The sequence below is a fragment of the Corvus cornix genome, chromosome 7 (genome assembly GCF_000738735.6).
Source record: "Corvus cornix cornix isolate S_Up_H32 chromosome 7, ASM73873v5, whole genome shotgun sequence".
NCBI classification, from domain to species: Eukaryota; Metazoa; Chordata; class Aves; order Passeriformes; family Corvidae; genus Corvus; species Corvus cornix.
Genome location: NC_046337.1, coordinates 28,853,236 through 28,876,052, shown reverse-complemented (window position 1 = coordinate 28,876,052; position 22,817 = coordinate 28,853,236). Strand labels below are relative to the sequence as shown.

The 22,817-nt window shown below is 41.1% G+C and overlaps 1 protein-coding gene across 12 annotated transcripts in view; it reads right to left on the bottom strand.

The window, feature by feature from the left end:
• Nucleotides 1-22,817, bottom strand: part of ANKRD44 (ankyrin repeat domain 44) — a 132,172-nt gene that overhangs the window by 23,371 nt on the left and 85,984 nt on the right. For 6 of the 12 annotated variants that reach the window (XR_005602309.1, XM_039554822.1, XM_039554827.1 and 3 more), the window contains exons 9-16: nt 22,586-22,664; nt 19,307-19,421; nt 16,286-16,368; nt 14,869-14,932; nt 12,414-12,482; nt 11,577-11,717; nt 9,404-9,484; nt 8,313-8,424 (exon numbers count right to left, since the gene is read on the bottom strand). Coding sequence is in view for 11 of the 12 variants with exons in the window: in XM_039554822.1 (XP_039410756.1) it covers nt 8,313-8,424; nt 9,404-9,484; nt 11,577-11,717; nt 12,414-12,482; nt 14,869-14,932; nt 16,286-16,368; nt 19,307-19,421; nt 22,586-22,664 (744 nt within the window). In the remaining variant the exon portion in view is untranslated. Of the gene's footprint in view, nt 1-2,977; nt 3,005-8,312; nt 8,425-9,403; nt 9,488-11,576; nt 11,718-12,413; nt 12,483-14,868; nt 14,987-16,285; nt 16,369-19,306; nt 19,422-22,585; nt 22,665-22,817 lie in introns of all 12 variants that reach the window. The other 6 variants (XM_039554821.1, XM_039554826.1, XM_039554820.1 and 3 more) reach the window with 5 other exon arrangements.

The following is a 22,817-nucleotide window of genomic DNA, read 5'->3' as shown; positions in this document are numbered from 1 at the left end:
GATGTCAGAATTGTGCAAAGACCCTGCATGTGAAATTGAGGGGCACTCTTCCCTGTGGTCAGGTCAGAACCTTTCTAAAGTCAAGGGTACCTTTCTTCTCTTTCTGCCTCTTGGGAATTCCCAGCATGAGCCCTTCACTTTGTATGACAGCACCATTTAATACTGTAAATAATTATTTTGTGAACTGTTCTTCAGACTCGGAAACAGGAACATGAATGCTTTGGGAGGGAGATGCAGACTAGGTAAGATAAAACATCAATCATTCAGTCCTATTCTTACAAAGTAACAGCACTACAAGGTTGCTATTAAAAACTCTCTTCTCTTCCCCAGTTCAGCATGAAGATGAATAACTTTTACTGTTCTCACCATTTCATTTGTGCAGTAAGGGTATTTACAGGCATAAGAGGATTTACTGCTTGATTTTATTCTGTTGTTCTAATAAATGACTAGATAGCAGAATACAGTGTGGGTTCCCCCCTTCATTTTTGGGGCGTTCAGATATGCCAGGTAGTAAGTCAGGATACTTTCTATGATTGTCCTCATAGACTATAATATATTCTAAAATTCAGCTCTGGTTTAAAAAAAAAAAAAAAAAAAGGAGAAAAAAAAAAATAAAGGCAGCTTCATGGAGCATGCCAGCAATTTAAAATTACCACTAAGCAGAAAAAGAGATAATACTTTCATCACGTGTAAAAGTTTTAATCTACACTTCTCAAAGCACGAGTCAAAAGAAACTTCAAACCATAGACAGTGAAGCGATGGGCACTATCTCAAACCCTAAAAGAGAACAGAACATGTGATCCTGTCCAAGCCATCACGCACAGGCACCTCCAGGCACAGCCATTTAAGTGCACTCCCAGTAGTTATGTCCCAGGTTTGTGCTAACTGGCACTGAAGTTAAAGGGACTTGTCTTTGAGAGTTTTACTGTTTCAGTAAGGCAGCTTCGGCATTCCAACACACACACTGCCAGTACTGCTGGTGAACCCCTGCAGTTTGGTGCTATTAATGCTAATTGTAAAATGGCAAAGCATTAGATTGGATGTGTATATTCTAAAAATGGCCTTTACTCTGAAAGGTTATTAATCTAACAGTGTTCCGAAATGGCCACACATGTGAAGAGCTGATCAAAAGGCAATTAAGACAAAAGAAATAGTTGGACACCGCTCTTCTGCAATAATTATGCAGCGACACAGCTGATCACTTACAAAGTCATTCAGAAGTGGCAATTAGTCATGATTTTTAATGTCACTTTCTGAACTGAATACAAATATATCAGCTAAGTGTCACTTTGCATCTCATATTTCCTGATAAATTGCAACAGATAATTGTCTCTGCTCCGGGAAAACACACCACTAGCAGCTTCTTTTAAATAAAGGCTTTTCCAGCAAGTAGTCAGCACAAGACTGAAAACCCTCATCAGTTGTTTCTGATGATATAGAAAAGAACAATAAAATTAACCTCTGTACTATTTTATATCAGGGAAGCACATTTTAAAATATCGGAATTATTCCTGATTGAAAAATTCCAAGGTGAAGTGGTACAAACCTATCCTCAGGGGAACAAGCAATCTCATAAGCGCTCTCCATATTCGTAAATACAAATGATCAAATTATTTTAATTTGATCAGGCTAAAACCAATATGCCTCAACCCAGTGCTGATGCTTTCCCAAGATCAGGCTTTAAAAATCAGATTCATCAGTACTGAAATCAGTTTCACTCACATGCACAGGTATGGGTGAAGCTAAATTAACATAAGCAAGAAGTATTTTCACAAGAGCTTAGGCTGGCTGAGCCTGAAGAGATGCGTTCATAGTTCCATGCAACTCCTCCAGCATAAAGTTTATGTATCCAATACCCACCAGAATAGTCACCACCATGCACACAGGACACTTACCTGGCATGTAAGAGAACAATGTTCAGGTCTTTAAACATATCTAAATCTGAAAATTCGAGCAGGCCTCCAGGCCACTGGCTGTTCTCAGCTGGGGCACTGATCTTCTGTTGGAGGTCTTCCACTCCATACAAAATCATTTCATGTTAAGCCATAGGAGTGCCATACTCAGTGGGTCATAGAGACAGGTGATTATCACCCAATGAGTATTTATACAATGCAGGACAGCTCCAAATGAGAGTGAGAGATCACCCCCAGTACTAGCCAGCATAATATGTTGCTTACTCCTTGGGATGTAGAGGTCCAATTCCTTTGTCTGTCAGAGCAGAGATTTGAACCTGGGACTTTAACACTCAAATCACATATATCATGTTTCTTTCTGGCCAGAAATTCTGCCTCAGAGGTTCTGTAAAACCTCACATTTTGTTTTAAGGACCCTTGTAGCCAGTGAAACTTTTGCAAATGTCATACAGGTGTGCAAAAAGTATGGGAAAACTTATATTTAGAGAAATTATTATCCTTAAAAATTTCCTCTTTAGATAGAAAACTCAAGGACTGGTGAAATACAGTGACAGTCAATTTTTAAAATGTGCATTTCAGTATTATTTTTGCTACTCTCCTCTCATTTGAGCCTCTACTCTGAAACACACACAAGTACTTTTTAAATTCAAGCTCACTTGAAGCCACATAATTTACATTTCTTCTCTGAAACACTTTAAAATTGGCCACAAACTTCCAGAAAACAGACAAGTGTTGGTTCCATTTCACATGACCAAATGCAAAGTTACTTTGACATCCAGGGAAGTGTCATGCCAGCCAGGTACGTGCACTGGACTCAAAGCTCCTAAGACTGACTGAGGAGAAGCAACAGCCCTGAGCAAAGCTGGAGCCTGCAAGCAGCAGGAAGGAGGAAATCCAGTGGAAGCAGAAGCAGCACACATGCAATTGCTTCATGTACATGGCATGCTGGTTAAGAGTTTTGATTCTTCTTCCTCAGGCTTTACCAGAGTGAATACAAGGATTCACAAAATACTAAGAAGTTTAAATAAAAATACACAACATGCAATCACTTTTCATTTACTCACTATATCCAACGGAGTTTTGCTTCCAATCTAATTAAAAATGTCAATTAGAATTAGAATAATTAAAGACAGAAACACTCAAGTGTAATGGTAATCTGAAAATGTTTCTTGTTTTATTTTTCCTGTACAATAACTGCATTGCAAGCAGTGCATGAGCAGAATCATAGACCTGACCCTGTGTGCCTCATCCCTACACTGCCCACCACCAGAGAAAATACTCCTGAAGCAATGACACCACAGCCACTGTGAATAGATATCAGTTACATTACTAGCTAAGGGGGGGAAGGAAAAGAGGAAAATAATGAGAATGTTTAAGATCAATCACCTCAATTGACAAAACACAGATCAACAGATACATAATACACTCTGTGGGAGGCTTTGCTTAATGAAGTGAGATTGCTTTAGAAAGCCACAAATACCATAAGCCAGTGACAATTTCTGTTTGAAAGCCTGCTTGTGCAGGCAAACATCTTGCCTTGGATAAATAAACCTGACTGCACCCCTAAAATCCCAGTGATCACAGCTCTTTCTGAGATAAATGGTCTGATGCAATGCAATAATCCATGATCAAATGTCCTTTTCTTTGGATTCAGTAGATTTGAGCGAGTCAGATATTCTTCACACATAACATTTAAACACCACACACACAGAGACAGACAGGTATTTAAGGCAACAGCAGAAGTCCATAACCTCTTTCCTAACTGAAAGAAAAATGTCTCCTGAAGTTCTGCAGCGGCCTTGTTGCTCTCTGTCAGAAGAAAGCAGATGTGTCTTGCTTCTCCATTCCGGGAAAACGAAAATACAGACTAAGAAATGACAAGATGTGTCAGAGAGACAGAAAATAAACCTGAGAGATGCTAAGCAATACTCTATTCTACAAGCTAAAGTGCCAGCAGGGTGCCTGGGCAAAAGGTAAATTCCTGCACTCATTGAGTTCCTATGCAGCATTACCTTCCTAGAAAACATTTTTAGAATCAAAATGATCTAGTTTCCAAAACATAAAATCTAAGCCAAATTGCACTTCTATAAACTAACTTATATCAGTGTATCTAGCACATTTGGGCTCCTCTTGATTATTTAAACAGTGGGTACATATTGCACAAATGCTGACATCAAAACTCAACCAATTAAATCAGTCTGCCATGATTCTAGAACTGACAGACAAATTAGGTTTATTAAAGTTATTTTTGAGCATTAAGTTTCTAAGTTGTTCTCCTTTTCAGAATCACTTAAGTTAATGACTTTGTGCTTCTCTTCTCTATGTGGGAAAAGCTCTCATAGACCCAGGTACAAAGTAATTCATCACACAAGACACTGCTGGCCCTGCTTTCAGACAAAATGCTCCCTTTAAGAAATAGGGTGTTGGTTGTGGAGACAGACAGGCAATTATGAAGGAGAAAACCCAGGCTGTATCCCCCAAATAGAGATCTGGGTCAGAAGGAGACCTAGGGGCTGCCACTGGGCAAGCATCTGAGCCAGATCTCCATGTGGCAAAAGGATTTTTAACACCTACCCCAGCCACACTGTGATTCACTTATCAGTAATTACCAGTGTCCTGCTCTCAGATGGATGAATGAACAAATTTGTTTTGATAGGAGACAGATAATTAGCAGCAGCCACACTCAAGATTTATGGAGTGTGTGATTTCAATTTCTCCCCAGGTTAAGGAACCAAGTGTTTGAAGGCATGGCTTTTCTGTCTTGCAGTGCAAAGCTGCTCTGATCAAAGGTGTTCCCCAGCCTCTCCATTCCCAGCATGGTCTTGTGCTGGCCAGACATCCCCGTCTGCCCCTTCTCCCCAGCACACACAAAGGGATTTGCCCTTTCTTCTGGGCATGGCTTTTGGTTAAACCATGCTCTCCTCCCATCCTCAAATGAATTAGCCCCTGTGACGATTCAATTTCTATTAGTCAAAGAGTGAATTACATTTGCTGATGGAATAAAGAGAAGAACAGATTAAAAGAAAAAGTATCCATCATTTCTTACAGTCAGAGAAGAGATTTCACTACAGGAGACAGACATTTAATTCTGTTTGCCCCACCATTCCAGAGAAACCTATTTTTATCAGCACAAAGTGCTTGACTGTCTTTCCAGACAGAATTTTAATGTGAAATTACAATTTAAATTCCACTCTTTTCACACCAATAAAGATCTTGTGATAAGAGATCATTTCAATGTAAAAAATGCACAATATTTTTCTTTTTTTCAAAGGAGTTTGATGATGTGATCAGCTCTAAAATACCAGCTAGCAGTCGTGACCGGTATCACCGACGACCAACAGCAAAGTCAGCCCCAGCCTAAACTAACCTGAGGTTATTCTTAGAAGCAGGAAGGCAGATGGGAGTTTCAGTGGCTTGCAAGCACACATGCCCACCATTCAGCCTTTATGAATGGCTCCCTACAGATGGAGAAACAACTGAGGAATCTGCTTCCACTCTTCTCTTTTTAGCAACATCACATCATTCCTTGCAGGGCAACTGTACCACTCATATTCCAGACAACTGAAAGGCCCTCCAGGAAAAAAGCTTCTGTTGTTGAGCTCTGTGGCTGAACACACAAAACATAAATGTTGTTTGGGTCAAAGATATGACCTTTTCACTCTTAATGCTTATTTCTCCTAACACCTCCCCACAAAGAAATGTACCTGTGTTCCAGCCAAGGTATTGGGCTCGCAGTAAACACAAAAGTCAAAGCATGAAATGATGTTTCCATAGATAAACCAGCCTTTCCCTAAACTGCATTCAAACATGTAAATATTTTATAACGCTGAGAAACTGTGGTGCTTAAAGCACAGACCAAATTCCCCAGTGAAGGAAACTCCACTGGATACTGTATCTTCTTCTTTGGACTTACTTTTGATAGCGAACATTTATTTAGAAATAAGCTCTTGTAGATATCTGTTTAAAAAAACAGGGGGGAGAAGGCAAATCAAAATTAATCCTACAAGGTCTTTTATAAACTTGACATATTCTGGAACAGCAAAATAATTCCCTAACATTTTGCTGAAGTTTGGTATTGTGCATGTAGAGAAATACTAGCAATCATCATTCAAAGAAAACCAAGATTATTGTTGTACCCACCTTGGCTTAGTTTTGACCAGAATTAAAGCTCCATATTTCATATTAACTCTTTCCTCTAACAAGTTTTAGGCCCATAAAGAACTGTCTTGTTCTAGGGAAGATAATTCCTAGATATTTTCATTTATCAGCTACCAATAATAAACAAAAAATATTTACCAAGGGGATAAAATAGTAAAAGAACAGCTAATATGGCACTGAAAAATAATGGTTTATTTATATAATCCTGCCTCATTTTGCTTTCAGCCCTTCTGCCATCCTGAATCCCAGCATTGCAAAGGAATAAGTGCAGTGGTGGTGCCTGTACCAACTGGTTAGTCAGTTATAAAATGTAAAGTTGTTAAACTCAGGACTTGGTAACTCATGACAAAAAAACTGAGTCAGCTTCTTCTGGCAGTGGGTGCAAAGATGATGTTGGATGAGCACAAATGCTTTCTGACACATTTGGCCTTTGTATTCCAGAGAGAAAATGAGATGCCTGTTACCCTCCAAATACCAATGGAAAAATCCTGGTCCCCACAAGACTCTCAGGCTGACATCCTAGCACACAACAGTGGTCCTGTGCATGCAGAGGACTAAAATTCACGGCAGGTTTTTTTTACCATTGTACACAGAACAGCTGTGTGACTCTAACTCTGTAAAAGATGCTTGACCTTGGGTTTCCATACCGCAGCTATAGTCACAAATACAGGAAGACTGACAGGGAAGAACACGGAGTTTTTCTGTCCAAATGTAGAACACTTGCTGCACAGCTGTCTCTGGCCCACAGTTTGCATTTCACCCCTCCAGAGTTAAAAGAAAATCCAACACCTCTGACATGCACTGCATCCCCAGCTCTTCCTTTTGTCTGCCAAGCCAAAGCAAGGCCAGGATTTGATAGCAGGTCATCGCTTGCAACGATGAGCAATACTGCACGCGCAGGAAATGTGCACAGCAACAAGTATAAGAAAAGAGAGGGGACCTTGCTCCATGCCCAATCCATGCCTCACAGCACACAGGGACTACAATACAGAGGCTGAAAGAGAATCCCCAACGAAGATGCTCCCCCTCCATCCCCACGGGCAGAGTCACCAGAGATCAGTGCTAGGAGAAGGCAAGGCCAAACTCACTGCCACAAGCAACAAAGGAGCAGTGCTGTTTTAAGTTTAATTAAGTTTAATGCTTGCAGGCGGGAGCTAAAAAGGCTTAATACCCCACCTGAAATTCTGCCCCAGGCTTGCCCTGGCAGTTACTGCCCCAGGTTTCCAAGCTGCTGGGACCAGCTGCAGGCCAGCTGCAGCATTTCCTGTTGTGGCACATGTGGTGTGAAAGCAGCATGTGCTGCGCAGAGCTCCTTCTCAATAACTAAATACTTGACTCTTCAACACAGAAAGAAAGAACCAAACAACACATAACACTCAACAGCACACAGTGTTCCCACTAAAGCATGAATATCTATACAATTTTCCAATTGGAGCTTATCTTTTTGAAGCAATTAAAGTCAATTTATATGTAATATATACTGTATGTATTATATAGTATATATAATGTATATAGTAATAATACATATAATATATATTATATATATAATTTTGGATCACCCTGTATATCAAGCAGTTAACACTCATCTTTATGACACTTTTACAAGTCACAAACGTCTATAAATCTGTTCTATATATCTGCCAAATCCAATGTTTGGCTAAAAATTTTTGGCTTCTTAGAAGATGCAATTACTAATCGCTCAGACCCAGAATATTAAAAAAGGAACACCCAGAAAAAACCCCAAAAGCCTCAGTTACGTGGCATATAAGGTTAATCGTGATTATGGTAACTTCATCAATGTTGCTGTTATTTCACCAGAGACAAAAAAAGAAACTGCAGGTATGCAGCTGGCAAAAGTTATTTACTCCCTCAGTATGCAAGTCAGATAAAGTGCCAGGTGGGTCAGGCACATTCACTCATTTACCAGGAACTGTCCCTTACTCCTGGCACATAGGCACATGCTGGGAATATTTTGATCACAGTTAAAATTAATTTGTGCATACATAAACTCCACTCAAAGTCAACCCTTAAGCACCAGATTGTTGAATAAGGACTTGATTATCAAGATGAACATGTTTTTAAGATACATCTGGGTGCAAATATTTGAGTTTACTGCCCCATGTTACAGCTTTTCACAGATTTCTCATTATCCAAAGAACTCCAATAGTAGCCATGAGGGGAGTTCCTGGCACATGCACATTCAATATCAGCAGACAGAGACTTCCAAAAGTGAGCACTCACCAGTTCCAGACACTGCCGGTGCCCGTAGGCAGCAGCGTAATGCACAGTGTTGTACCCCTCCTTGTCCTGGATGGATGGGTTGGCATCGTTCTGGAGAAGGAACTCTAGACACCTGTGGACAATTCACTGGTGTAAACATGGGCTCACAATATTTAACAGACTCATCCCTTGCTGCAACTGGAAGTGACACTGAAAACAGGCAGTGAATCCTGTATTTTGAGCAGCACCTCAAGTCACTTTTCACCAATAGCTCCTCACATTCACCATGTTTTTAAACAGAAAATCTCCACTCATCTTTGAAGATCAACTTCATGAAAAAATTCTTCTACCTTGTGGTAACTCTTGTGGTTACTCTAGATTACAAAACTGATTTTCTATCACAAAGCCTGAAAGACTGTGTACACAGCCTGGGACTGCTACTCCTCATATAAAAACTCACATATCAAACAACTGGCCTCCAAACGTGCACCAGGGCAGGCTGGAGAACAAAGATTTAACTGAGTTACATGAATATATTCTCTTCTTTGTCAGCTTTTTGTCAATCATGTTTTTCAGAAGATCCCTTTTGCTCTTTCTAGCTCTTGCCACTTTCTCTTATGCCATCAAGATACCATCATTTTGTTATTAGTACTTTCTTCCCTAGCCTGTAATCTGTAGTGAATGTAAGGCCATTATACGATAAAGGGGATTTAAAAAGAAAAAAATCATTAAGCAGATAGATGAAAATGTTAATCCAAGTGAATGCATTGAGAAAGCCATTGGCTACTTCTTTTTGCAATGTACACACTATGCTGTGCCTGACACTAAAGACACTGCATGATACTTAAGTGCATGATATTAAAGAATTATAAAATAACTGAAGCTGTACATTTTCCATTAAGAAACTGCAACAAGCACAGAAACAGAAATATCAGTGAATATGTGCACAGAGAAGAGCGTGGAGCTTATTTTCTTTAGGTTAGCCCTCATTGAAGCCAAGCATTGTGTTTAGCAGAACAAAGAATGAGCAAGAACAGAGCGTAAAACTGCAAGCCAAAGCTGAGGCATTCTCCAGAAATGAAGTCCAACTGCTTTTGTGACACCAAACTTACAATGCAGCTTCTTTTTCCTTCATCTCAGTGGTTCTTTCAAGTTCTTCAGCATTTTCATGGGAGTTTCCTAAAATATTCTTTCTTCTTAGCACAGAGGACAGAAAAATGCAACTTATTCTCAAAATATCACACCGATGATTTTGATGCAGTCTGCCACCCATCCCCAATCTCCTCTTCAAGGAGCTACTTCCTCCAGCCAAAAATGAGGATTATTACACAAATTAACTGAGTGCACTGCATGGGTCTGTAGGTAGTAAGTTTTGAAAGCTACAGAGACAACCATAGTGTGGTATTTTATTGTTCCACAAGTCAATGCCAGAAGAAAAAAAATTTCAGATTCTGGTTTCTATCAGATACATTTTGATCATCACTTTCTAGAATCCTTCTGTTTCCCCCACAGCAATGTGCACTTTTTTCCTTTCCAGAGAGTAACTCAGGATTACCACACCTTGCTTTCTCCTGCAGTAAGCTACTAGTTCTTCTCCAGAATTTAGGATTTAGAGCAACTTTAATCACTGATACTAAGTCAGTCTATCTCAAGTCTGCATTAGCTGACTTGCCTCACTTTCTGTCAAATATCTTGGCAACACTGTTTGATCTCCAGGTCAGGTTCTTCTCCCTGCTCATTAACTACCCACATCCAGAGTTAATGATGAATATTCTTTGGAATGAGGTTGCCTGACCTTGGAAGTTTTTTGACATGCAGCAGGAAAAAAAAAAATTGCTGAACTATAAAATCATGGACTGCAAATAGCATTTCATCTATGTAATAAGGCTTCTTCCAGAACATCTCAAACTGAAAAGTTTAATGAGAAGACAGCATCACCACATCAGAATCAATTTAGGTTTGGACTGTGAGGACAAATAAAAGCTATATACTTCTGCCAAAGTTCAGGATGTGACTAAAGTAAGCTTTTTTTTTTTTTTAAATGAGGGATAAAAGTAGATACCTCCTGAAGTTAACCAAGAGCTTGTTAAAATGCAGGAACTTCACCTACCAAGAACCAAAAGCTGAAAAACACATACTGAATCATCATTCTCAACCCCCCAAGTAACACTCACCCTGGTAAGACAGAATTAGACACAGCCAGTGGTGAAAGCCTTCCTACAAGCCTACGCTGATTTTCATGCCAAGCACAGACCTCTGACAACCCTGCCTCCTTCTTCCCAGCACTGTTCAGGTCTGAGGGTGACAGGGAAGACATTTTTCATCAGTCTTATCCAGCAAATGATGAAGGCGCTCTCAAGGCTCTGATGTGGCATTCAGAACTCTGCCATGAAGTTAAACTAAACTTCCCCTGCCGTGGCTTTGAGGTGGTGTTCTGCTGGGCATGATGCAGCTGTACTTTTACCAGACCTCACTACACAAGAAACCAAAAACTAGTTCCTTAATGTCTAGAGACACTGTCAGACAGGAAAGCATAGCATGACCTAAAATAAATACAGCTTGCTAACAGTTTTAAGAGAGAACTAACAGGATAATTGAGTCTGGTTTATACAGTATATTATAAGGAAGAGCTTGCCAGAATGTTCAACTATCTGGGAATTAAAATTGCAGTCAGTAACCACAGCATTTCTAAGTTTTGCAGCTGTTTTCCCCCTTTCTCACAAGAACAACACTGTGTTCTGACAAAGGCTATTCCTCAGACCTCTCTGTAAAACGGCAACCTGTTTGGACGGGGTGAGCATTTTTATCTGCTCTGACAGTGGAGTGAGACTGATGGTTACATCTATCCCACCTTTCTCCCAAATCTGTCAAAATGCCCAAATGTCTGTCACTGCAGTCCACCTCAGAAAACTTCTCCTGCTGTCTCTTGCTCTATCCCTTCTGATGGACTTGCAAAGCAAATGCAGAAAATTCTCTGAGCTTAATCTCATGAGGAAACCACACGGGGAAAACAGAAGACATAACACTGTGAAAATAGTTCTGTAGGACAGGGTGGCTGCAAAACTGCTCCTTCCTGCAGAGGTAAACCATGGAGCTGAAATGCCACATCATCTGGGGATTTGGCTTCCAGTCAGAGCAACTCACTGTGGAGCTATGCATACATCTGAGAGAAATTCCTGTGCTAGTGGGATCTTTTGGCTCAAACAAGACAGCATCATGAAGAGACGGAAATGACACTGATTTAGCAAAACACTCAAAGCAGGAATTCCTCAGAGGCTCTCTTACTTTCGGTCCATGTCAGAAGCAGCAGCATAGTGCAAAGGGGTGCGTCCCCAGTCATCTGTTTCATTGATATTGGCTCCTGTTGTCACCAGGGTCTCGATGCAGTGGAAATGACAATTTGCAGCTGCATAATGCAAAGGTGTCCTGGAACATAAGTGTTCATATTTGTTACCTCATATTCCAACATGCACTGCAGAGGATAAAGATGAATCTTAATTGCTGCATTCCTACAGATGCCCAGCAATCAATATCAGCACTTTAATTTATGGAAATTTAACAAAATATTGTGTTAATACGAAGTTCTGGTGCTGCTACAAATCCTAACAGGATACATATCATCAATCTGTGTCTTGCAAACAGCCTACTGCCTGTGAGAGCCTCTGCAGTGGCTCTGCAGACACACTACTTCTCCCAGCTGGGAGGAAAAGCATAGTGTCCATCACAGCATCTTGTTTAGATAGCATAGCAACACCCATAGCAACGCTTTCTGTAGGGGGGAAATCCTCTAGGAAGCACATCAAATAGCAGCTCTCCTGCCATCATAACCCAGGTGTTGTCTTGGGCACACCAGTACAAGAATTTAGGCAGTACAAAAAAAGAAAACTTGTGATATTTTTAAAACAGAAAACTCAAGAGGGTGGGATGGCTTTAATGTATTTAATGAAGCCTGCACCTGTCTGGCTGGCATGTAACTACAGCAGCAAGGGTTCTGCAGAGAAGGCCAAGCTACTTGATTTTGCTGCCATTTTTAATAGAATATATGATTTCCATTCTGAGGTAGCCTTTCTTCCTTGTCTGATAGATTATTTATTTTTTAAAAGAACTTCATAATTTACCTACCTTCCACATTTATCCTTCTTATTAAAATCTGCTCCACTGCTTTGCAAGAGTTTTATACATTCTACATTACTGGAAAGAGAAGTAAAGAAGACCGAACATGAGTAAAACAGAAGCTTACATCTACATTGCTCCCTGTCCCCCAAAAGGAAAAAGTTACTCTAATAATTTTTGTATTACTTGCTGTGCAAAACCAGGGTACAGCCAACTATAACATGAAATTCAATCAAACAGAAAGTGAAGCTTAAAAAAAAAACCCCTATTTTCTTTTTTTTTCTTTAGAAAACCTCAAACTTCTCTTCTGCAGAAGAAAAAAAATATTTATTTTCCAAAGAGAGCACAGTAAATGTGATCAGTGTGTTTGGAGATTTTCAATGGCAGCTGAACTGTAGTGCTTCCCATTCTAACCTGGTATTTTAGTAAAGAACTTTAAAAGAAAGTTGTTGCTAGCTTATAAAATGCCAGTCTAATAATGAAGAGGTGACATTTAACAAAATCCACCCCCATTCAGCAAGCATTCAACAGTAAGCACTTTGCTCAAATCCTGTTTATTTAATGAAATATAATCACAAGAGTCTCTTTTAGGTTTATTCTGATACGATTTGTTGACTATTGATAGATTTAAGCACATCTCCATGTGCTTTGTTAAAAAATGGGTGTAGCTATTATAGTGATTGTCACATCAACACTGCATTTATAGAAGTGGAGGAGAATTCACCACATCCTGGCTGTCTCTTCATCTTGTTTAAAGCCACGTAATTTTTAATAGAAAACAAATCAGCAGAACTCTGACTTCTTTTGTCATTCAAGCAAATAAATGTAGGACTCCAAGCCAGAAAATGACATAAAGAAGTGCAGCACTTTCCAAGACCACTTGTCATTCACAGGGGCAATAAATCAATCACTTGTGTTCACAATCAGATGAGCAGACCTCTGAAATTCTTCTCCTAGCACCCATGCAACTCCCATTAATGTAATGGCAGTAACAGGCCTGTGTCAGGAAACAAACGAATTGCTTTGTAGATCTCCAGCTATAGCAAAAAAAAGGGACTGGATGCAATAATGCAATATTTTGGTGTATGTTAATCCCAACTCTAAATTGCTGTTGCATAAAATAACTACAGAACACTCACCACAATGCACTAAAAATAAAAACACTTGCTAGTGATGACAATCGTAGTAAACCACTGGCAAAATATAGTTTATTTTCATGAGTCACTTTTGCTTCTTATTGAAGCCTCTCCTTCACTTTAGGACTTCCAGGATGTTATTTTTATCCTCCAGGGGTGCGGCCTTATCAAAGAGGTTGCATCTGAACTATATTATAATAAGCTGCATCCAAGCAACTGTCATACCTCTTCTATTAATGTGAGAGAAGTATCAAGAGGAATAGTACCAAAAGAATAATAAAACCAATATTTGGATAAATTTTATTAGGGTTTGGTTTTTGGTGGTTTTTCCCCCCCAAGAACAAAGACTTTGCGATATAGATTTTGGCCCAGAAGAAAAAGCAACTTCCAGAACGACTGCCAAGTATTTGCTGTGGATGAGCATTTCTGCTTGCTATAACCACAGAGAATCCAAGGGCTGTAGCCAAGGCTCCATTTCAGCTGTCTTCTGAGCCATAAAGTACTCAAACAGAAGAGTCAAAACTCAGTGCTTGCCAAACGCTGTGTCCTTTTGCTAGATTAACTTCACAGCACTTCACTGACAATTATCTGGAAATATTTAAACTAACTGGAGGCTACATTTACATCTTAAATTGAAGCATTTCCATTTTCACTTCAATTTCCATTTCTGCCCTCCCACCACTTTTCAGGAATGCATCACCCAGACAGAGGGACAGCCTTCTCACTTTCCAATTTGGAGGACAGGGGTTTGGTTTTGGTTGTTTTTCTGTTGTTGCTTTGGTTTGTTGGTTTTTCTTTCAGAAACTTTTAAACTTGCACTTGAAAAATGGGAGAGAGGGAGATGAACTACATTTGGACTCCAAGGCTGCAATCTGGTGGGCACTGCTGCACAGCTGCCTTTTCGGACAAGGACACAGTCCAAAGATGGAGGCCAGGAATAACTCCCCTGCCAGCAGCATCCCAGGAGCTCCAGCTCCTGCTCCTCACTGGGTGTTCCCTAGGGACTGATGTTTTCCTGGAGACTGCTGGCCCTCAGTGACTGTTGTGGCCCTCAGGCAGTCCTGGGCGAGTGCAGCACCCCTCTGAAAGCTTCTCAGGGGCATGAAGAGTTTTCCCCTCTGCCTGAAACCCACGATTCAAATCAACCCAGCTCACCCTACACAAGGGCAGCAGCAAAAGAGAGCCTAAAGCGACCCAAATTATGACATCATTTACTGCTTTGCTTCCCTTGCACAGCAGTAAATTCCTCTGTGGATGGCACAGCCAAGCTGGCTGGCACCAAATGTGCCCCAAGCTCCCTTGGAGCAGCCCCAGTGGCAGGTACTCACCCTCCGGCAGCGGCCGCGTGCAGGCACGTTCTTCCGAAGCTGTCGGGGGTGTCTATGTCAAAGCCTGCAGACAGCACGTGCTCATTACTAAACAAGGACACTATGCTATACTTTTGTCCTAGTTAAACCACAAGAAACATCGCAGAGACAGAAAAATCAGTTAGTTGGGAAAAAAACAGAACGCGAGCAACTACAGTCAGAGAGAGGTTGTCACGGGAACAGCGAGCAGCTGCTCCGCTTTGGCAGCTCTATAAAAAGAGCTGAGAAGTTGATGAGCGTCTATTTCTGCATCCAGCTCCTCCACATCCCTGTTTACAGCCATGTGACAGGTGTTTAGGAGGCAGAGACTCATCAAGAGGACTGCGACAGCAGGACAGGAAGACAGAAAACACGAAGATGTGAGGAAGAACAACAGAGTCAGCCTAAACATGAATTGGGGCCGTTTTTATTGTGTGTGGTTGTCAGATTGGGAAGAGGCTTCCAGGAGCATGTGGGGATATTCATCAAGATGCACAAGGCCAAAGATATCAGCCTGACAGTGCTAACTCTGATCACCCAGGGTGTTTTCTCTTCCTGTCTAGTGGTCAAGGCCAGAACACACCAAGACTTAATGTAATGGGGCATGTAATTACCATTTTTCACATTTCTTTTATATCCTACAGGACTCAAGTTAAGGGGGAAATGTAGTTGTAGGATATTTTACATGTTAAGCAATGAAGGAGTTTTCTAGAAAACTCATATGATCTGGGTCAGGATTTTTAAACTCATTGGAACTCCTGCCTGGAAAAAGCAGAATTTGGGATTTGGCCACTGATTACTGACTCTTTTGAAATGGTTGCATAAGCAAGCTCTGGCTTCTTCTGTGTTGGGCTCTGGTGAGGATCCCAAGACTGTTCTCTTGACACTACACTTTCACTCATTTTCCCTCTCATGCCCCCAGAACTTTGGCCAGCCTAACTCCTTAACTGCAGATTCAGAAACACACTTTAGCTGCATGTAAAATACATCATCATCATCAGTGGGATGTAATACCTGTGCCAGTGCAGACCCCAAGGAGATAATTTCAGAATTACTCCTTTGGGGGGCAGGGGGGAGAATTCCCAAAACAAAACAGGACCTCACATTCCTGCAGTTTGGAAAGGGGTTCTAAATTCCCTCCCTCCCCCGGTAAATTAGTCTAAACTCTCTGAACCTGCCAGGAGAAAAGAGCTTTGGGCACGAACAGCACAGGATGCAAGGAAGTACCAGCATGGCTCTGGGAAAGCCTCGCATCCTCTGGTGCACTGCCCCACACAGCCCAACACAGCAGCACAGGAAGCCTTTCATTCGAATAATTCACAAGAAAAAGTAGAAAGGGGCTGCAAGCAGCAGAGACAAACACTACTCGAGTTCCAGGGACACTGGGGGATTCACTCACCCGATGACAACAATTTCCTGCAGCAGTCTGAGTGGGCATTCAGCGCTGCTAAGTGTAAAGGGAACATGTTGTGGATCCCACACCTGAAAGGGACAACGGCCTCATGAGAAAATGTAGATTACATACATACACAGCACATCAAAAGCTCCTTACAGAAAGGCAACATTTTCTCATGCTTTTCTAGGAAGATTCTTTCTTGGTGCCCGCCATTATTTTTATCTGTATTTCCTTAACAGCCATCTCGAGAGTTAAAAATATTCCGATGCAGCAAAATCTTGGCATTATGCTTTGAACAGAATGTGGCAGGATTGTTTCCAAAAAATTCAAGGCAAAGCCAAGGTAAGGGAGGAAGTAAGAGAGCAGATACGGCTTGAAGTCAATTGCCCAGTGAGCCACAAATTTCAGCACCAGCTACACATATGGCAACTGCCATTCTGAGGGAAAAGTAAATGCCAAAACCTCCTCTACATTTATTTCTGAAACCCTTTTTTTTTTTTGCAGATGACTCTTCACACTTTCCTTTAGGCTGCCATGTCATGGTTTTCTTCCACATCCTAAGAACTAATAATCCAATTTTCCTATTTGTTCCAGCTACTCTCCTCACCTCCCCTTTCACTTTTTCCTCCCTTTAACATGACCCTCTTTTCAATTACATGATAAACTTCTCAGAGCAGACATGATGGGTAAGAAAAGAAAGGCAGCCATTAGATTGAGCCTATCTATCATTAGTCTAAATCTGTATCAGGCAAAGATGTAGTTTTTAAACAAGCTGAGCACTCAGCAACTTCAATTAATATCAGGAAATCATGTCAGTTCAGTCCCTAGGCATGCCACTGCTTACTGTCTTAGAATACTTTTGGGTCTGGACATCTTGGTATCTTTCATTCTGCATTGTTTTGTGTAAAGCATCTTGTTATTTTAGAAATATTATCCTACTGGCAGTTCTCCAAGTGCACATAAACACAGAGCCTCTGAAACCAACTAGCTTGACAAGATTATCATCTACTGCCTGCTCCAGCAGATATATTTTTTAAAATTACAAACTCTGGAACAATAGCAGATGGATTCCTATCAGTCCTTCATTTCTGCAAAACAATTGGTGGATGGGACAGTATGATCACCTCATGGAAAAGGATTTCAGATACAGATCCAAGGATCTTATCTTTCTGCAAGACCCACCATAGATCATAATTACTTATGAAGCTTCAGACAAAAATTAATGTGGATGTTTATAAAGATACCTTGCTCTCTCCAGGATCTTATACATAAATGTATTTAACTAATTTGGGTTTGTTTTCAAAAAGTTTATTCTTTTCAGAATCCACAGGCCCATTCTTCCTCTGCCTTCATATTAAATGTGTCCTCCTTGCTGCTTCACTACACTGAGGACTGATGTGTGCTGCTGTACAGATTTTAATTTTGCTATTAGCAGCATCTATATCTTAGAGAAAATCTTTTAAGAGAGGATCTGACAGCCTGGTCTTTGAAGAAACCAGTGCAAGCTCCACTGAGCTGCTGCATCTATACAAACAGATTGCATTTTCTAGCCATGGATTCATTTATTTAAGGTAATATTGGACATTTTGTACTGCTGTGCTTCTCCCTACAACCATTTCCCTCTGTCTCCTCCTCCACCTAGTTATCTAATGCAGTATTATTCACCTTTTTGGTCAAGATTTCCACCCAGCAGATATTTTGGCTGGCTTCCACTGAAATCCACTATCTGCACATTTGCTAGCCAGTGTCCCACTTCTGCAGTGCTGTTCACACTGGTTCCTCCCATCACTTGCACACTTCCACTTCCAGTGCATTGCCTCAAAGACTGGCCAAGCTGTCTGCACTTGTTGTGAACAGTGCTGCAGAGTTGTCTTTTCTAAACCTGTTTGGGGAGCTCACCCAGTGTTATTTACATGCAGCACATATTGAAAGCACATTTAGCACAGGCAGTAGCATCATTTCCATCTGCCTGGTATCTCTGAGCCAACTTCTTATTTCACTTATTTCTGCTGCTGGAAAAAGTATTTTATTTGATCAATGTTCTGGTCATCCAACTGGGAAATAGAAATTTCTAACTGGAGAACCCTGATTCCAAGAGTGGAGTGGGCTATCCCAGTGCATCTCATTTTCCCTTAAAATCTCAAGCTAACAGACAGTGACTGACTGCACTGGAGAGAGAGGAAAAACATACACCCCTATTAAGATACCAAGATCTTTATGCTGGCTGTATTAATGAAATCCAGTGACATTAGTTGAAGCCTGTGGAATTACATTATCCATGTCAATTGAAGATCTGTTCCACCTTCTGAGTTTGTAGGGTGACAATTGTACTCAACAAAGGAGAGTAGGCAAATGTGTCATTTGCATAAACTTTATCAAGCAAATAAACAAAATACTGAGAGCTGCAAGTATCCTCCAAATTCAAACCAAATTTGCATTTGAAAGCAGGGTTTCCTAACTAGGTAAGTCAAGAGAAGGCACAGATTTCTATGGCAGGTTCTAGGTAGAAGACAAATTATATTTTGGAGACATGTGGAGGTAATTGCCAAAACCTTACATTATCAGATGCTGCTCTGAAATACCTGGTACAGATATCCCTCACAGCACTGCATTATCCTGATCTCATTACGCCCAGGTTTGCTGTTCCCTTTTGACAGACCCTAAGAACCTAACCATAACTAAACAATACTAAAGTACTCTCTCTCTATATATATACATACATATAAATATATACACACACACCCCCACTTCATGTACATGAATACCACTGTTCCCCATCAATGCTTCAGGGAAAAGAAGCAGTACTTGTACTAGTAATCATGCAAGTGGGCACAACAGGCACTTTGCAGAGAACTCCACACTTCCCAATTGTTCATATTTTAGTCTCATGTCACCCACTGAAGTACAGTACAATTACGCTTGTCCATTTTAACCTTCCCACTTCAGAAGGTGAGGAGCAGCTGCGTTTCCAGGCATTGGACATAACACTTGATCCTTAGGAACAGCTCCACTTGAGGCACCTACTTGGCAGTATCAGCTCCGCTGGTTATGAGGGTGTTGATCAAAAGCTCGTGTCCGTATCTTGCAGCCACGTGCAGAGGGGTGTTACCATCCTTATCAACACAGTCAATTTCCCCTCCTGCAAAAGATATTTTTATACAGTTTAACACTGAGAAGTTCAGCATGAACCAGTGACCACAAGTGCTATTTGTCTCTAGCGAATGCAGCATGAACAGCCCAGCCACAGAGACACTAAATTTCCCAGAGCAAGGACCAGCACACAGCAAGCTGTCAGCTGTCAGCCACAGGTACTGAACATGGTCTGGCAGCAGCACTTGCACCTCCCTCTCCACCTGCAGTGGTGGGGAAGAGCGGTGGGAATGGGATGATGTACAGGGGTCAAGTACACAATTTGGATTTGCTGCCTATCTAAAGGTACAAATGGGTACCCTGAAATAAACTACAAAATAATCTGCTGAAACTGCACCCTCATTTGTAAAGGCATTGCCACTCAGCCTTATCTGTATGACAACAATGTTAAATAGAGTTCACTCAGGAGGCCAGCAGGAACACTCTACCAACAAACGTGTTGTGTGCTCTTTGTGTGTCTTACCAAAGAACAACCAAGCAGTGCTCATGTAAAACTTTTCCTTTTGCAATTTAAGCCTGGCATCTTGTGTTTTAGTCACAGAAGTAGGAAAAATGGATTATTTCTTTAGACAGATTACAGACAAGTCCCTGTTTTCTTTTTGGACCAAGAACTGTTAACTTCTTCAGTCTCTCCTTGCCAGTCAGGTTTACTGCACTCCAACTACTCTCTCCTTCCCCCAGTCCTCTCCAGCTGGCCTGCATCCTTCTGGAAGCAAAAGCCAAAACCAGTACTACAGCTGACATCTCCCAGTGCTGAGGTGAGCAAACAGGATTACTTCATGCCCGCTGGCTGCACTCCTGGACATTGCACAGCACCATGTACATCCATGATCCATTTCTTTAAGCACCACTGCTGACTTGTGGTCAACAACCACAAACTCCAGATCCCCTTTAGAGGGATCCACCTGGCTGTTGCCATTCTGAATTTGTCCAGCTGATACTCCTGCCTCTGTGTGTGATTTTTCTTTTGCTTCACTCGCATTATAACTTCTGTCTCCAGTTCTACAGGATCATTTTTCATTCTGACTCCACCTTCTGCCAAACTAACAGTCTCTCCCAACCGCATTTTTTTTCTCCAAATGTTAAAAACACATTTTCTATTCCACTGTCCAAGCTTTTAATGAAAATACTGGATAGTTCCAGATCCAGAAGGAAAACTAAAAACTCCGTCACTACACCTTCCATTTCAACAGCAATCCATTTATTACTAATCTCCAAGTGTAGTTTTACAACCAGTTATGCACCGACACTGTAATATTTTAATATTCTGTTAGTTTGCTGTGAGAATACTTCCTGAAAGCATGTAAAAAGTCTTGCTAATATCAGGATGTGGTAATATTTACTGCATGTCCACCCTTGCAGGAAATAACAAGGCTTAAATGCAACAAGAAGAGTTCTAGTAAAGCACTAGACAACATGCCCTGAGAAGCTGTGGACTCCCCATTCCTGGAAGTGTTCAAGGCCAGGCTGGATGAGGCTCTGAGCAATCTGGTCTAGTGCAAGGCATCCTTGCCCATGGCAGAGGGGTTAGAACTAGATGATATTTAAGGTCTTTTCCTTTCCAACCTTTCTAATTTCTAATTTTTTAATGGTAAATGAAGGTCAGTGAAATGCTTGAACAGGATCCCTGGGGCAGAACATCCACCAGTGAAGGTCTCTACAATCAGAACCTGCACATGGAAAAGTCAGAGTACTGTGCTGTGTTCACAAAGCCTATTAAACTGCTGTAGAAGAGAATTGTGATGTTCCAGCTTCTTTTACTCTTGAGAAACCTGTGCAAGATACTGCCTACTTTGGCTGACCTACGTAACATTCTCCAGCATTTCTCTTCCCCCATTTTTAAAGAAAGGTATCACATTTGCAGTTTTCCAATTTTAAGGTAATCCATTCTTCTGCTACAGGTTGCTAGAGACAGCAACCAGAAATTGAGACATCGTTAACCAACTCATTAAGTACTGCAGAATGAAACTCCATTTATTTAAATCATTGACATTTCTCTCTTCCACAAGATCCCATGGCAGTAAGGTATAAAGTCACTTGCAATGACATCTGTGTACAATACTAAAATTACAGGGGCAGAAAACGAGGAAAGAAAGAAGTGAAACCCAAGTAAGTGGAAGCAGAGTAGAGAGGCGTGAAGGACTGATGAAGAACTGCCAGTCCTTTCACACACAAATCCAACAGTGAGCAAACAATGGCTCTAAGTCTGAGCATACTACACTAAACAACTAAAAATTTCAGTAAAGCACAGTTTCTTGCATTTTGCCCCAACTCCCTTTTATTATTACTATTTTATTTATCCCAGGAGAGAGATGACAACAATTTGCATGATGACCTGAAAGAAGCATAATGTACTGGAGACCTCAATTTTTAAACACAATCTTGTTTAAATGTGTCATTACATTTAAAGCACAATTGCTCAGCCATCTTCAACATTTCACACTTCAGTTCCAAGTCTGGGATTTTGGAAAACCAAAAAAAAGCCCCAACCAATGAACAAAGCCCAGACCATCCTGTCTCATGTAGTGGCCCAAACTGGGAACCTTAAGTAAAGAATCAGTAATAGCAACCTCTGTCATTCAGAAACAGGCCTTTCCCAGATCTCCAACAAGAATAATTGCTATATGCTACAGTACTCTTGGACAAAAAAGATGCCTGAAAAATGACTGATAATCAGGAATCCTGGCTATGCCAGAACAAACAAGGCAGTGCTGCTCCTCCCTCCTGAGTACATGCTCAACACTTCATGAAGACAGTGGTGAGGGATGAGCTATGAGAGGTGAGAAAAGCGCAGCCACTGAGTGCAGAGTAAAAAAAATGTTTTGAGCTCTAAGAACACCAGGGCTCCCAAAGGAGGACAACTAGAAAATTATGCATTCTTCTCAGCAGAAAAAAGACCTAAATACTCCTCTGAACTCTTGTTTTCAGGTTAAGGATCTGAACAGATCATCCAGGCCACTGTCAGCTGGAAGATTATGGAATTTTGTTAACAACCAAAATCTCAGCTTGTGATGACACGATGGAATGAGAGCTGTCAGTGCAGCTCAAAGCCAGAAGTTCATGGAGCTGCCCTCTGGGTCAGAACAACGGAAAATTGCAACAGTAGACATGCCTGATCTCTTGGAGAGCCATTCCAGAGGCAGAGAAACTCACCGTTCTGGATGAGGGTCTGCGACCGCGTGAACCTCCCATGGACAGCTGTCATGTGCAGGGGGCTCTTTCCATCCTTACTCTGACAGAAATGAAACAGACCAGTGGTTCAGCATGTGAAGGCTTATGAAATCAAAGGTACAATGAGTACAGAACAATGTTTTGGGTTTTAGAGAAAGAAACTGAGACAAGGAAAGCTGAGCAATGAGAAAACAGCACGGGAGTGGTACCAGCC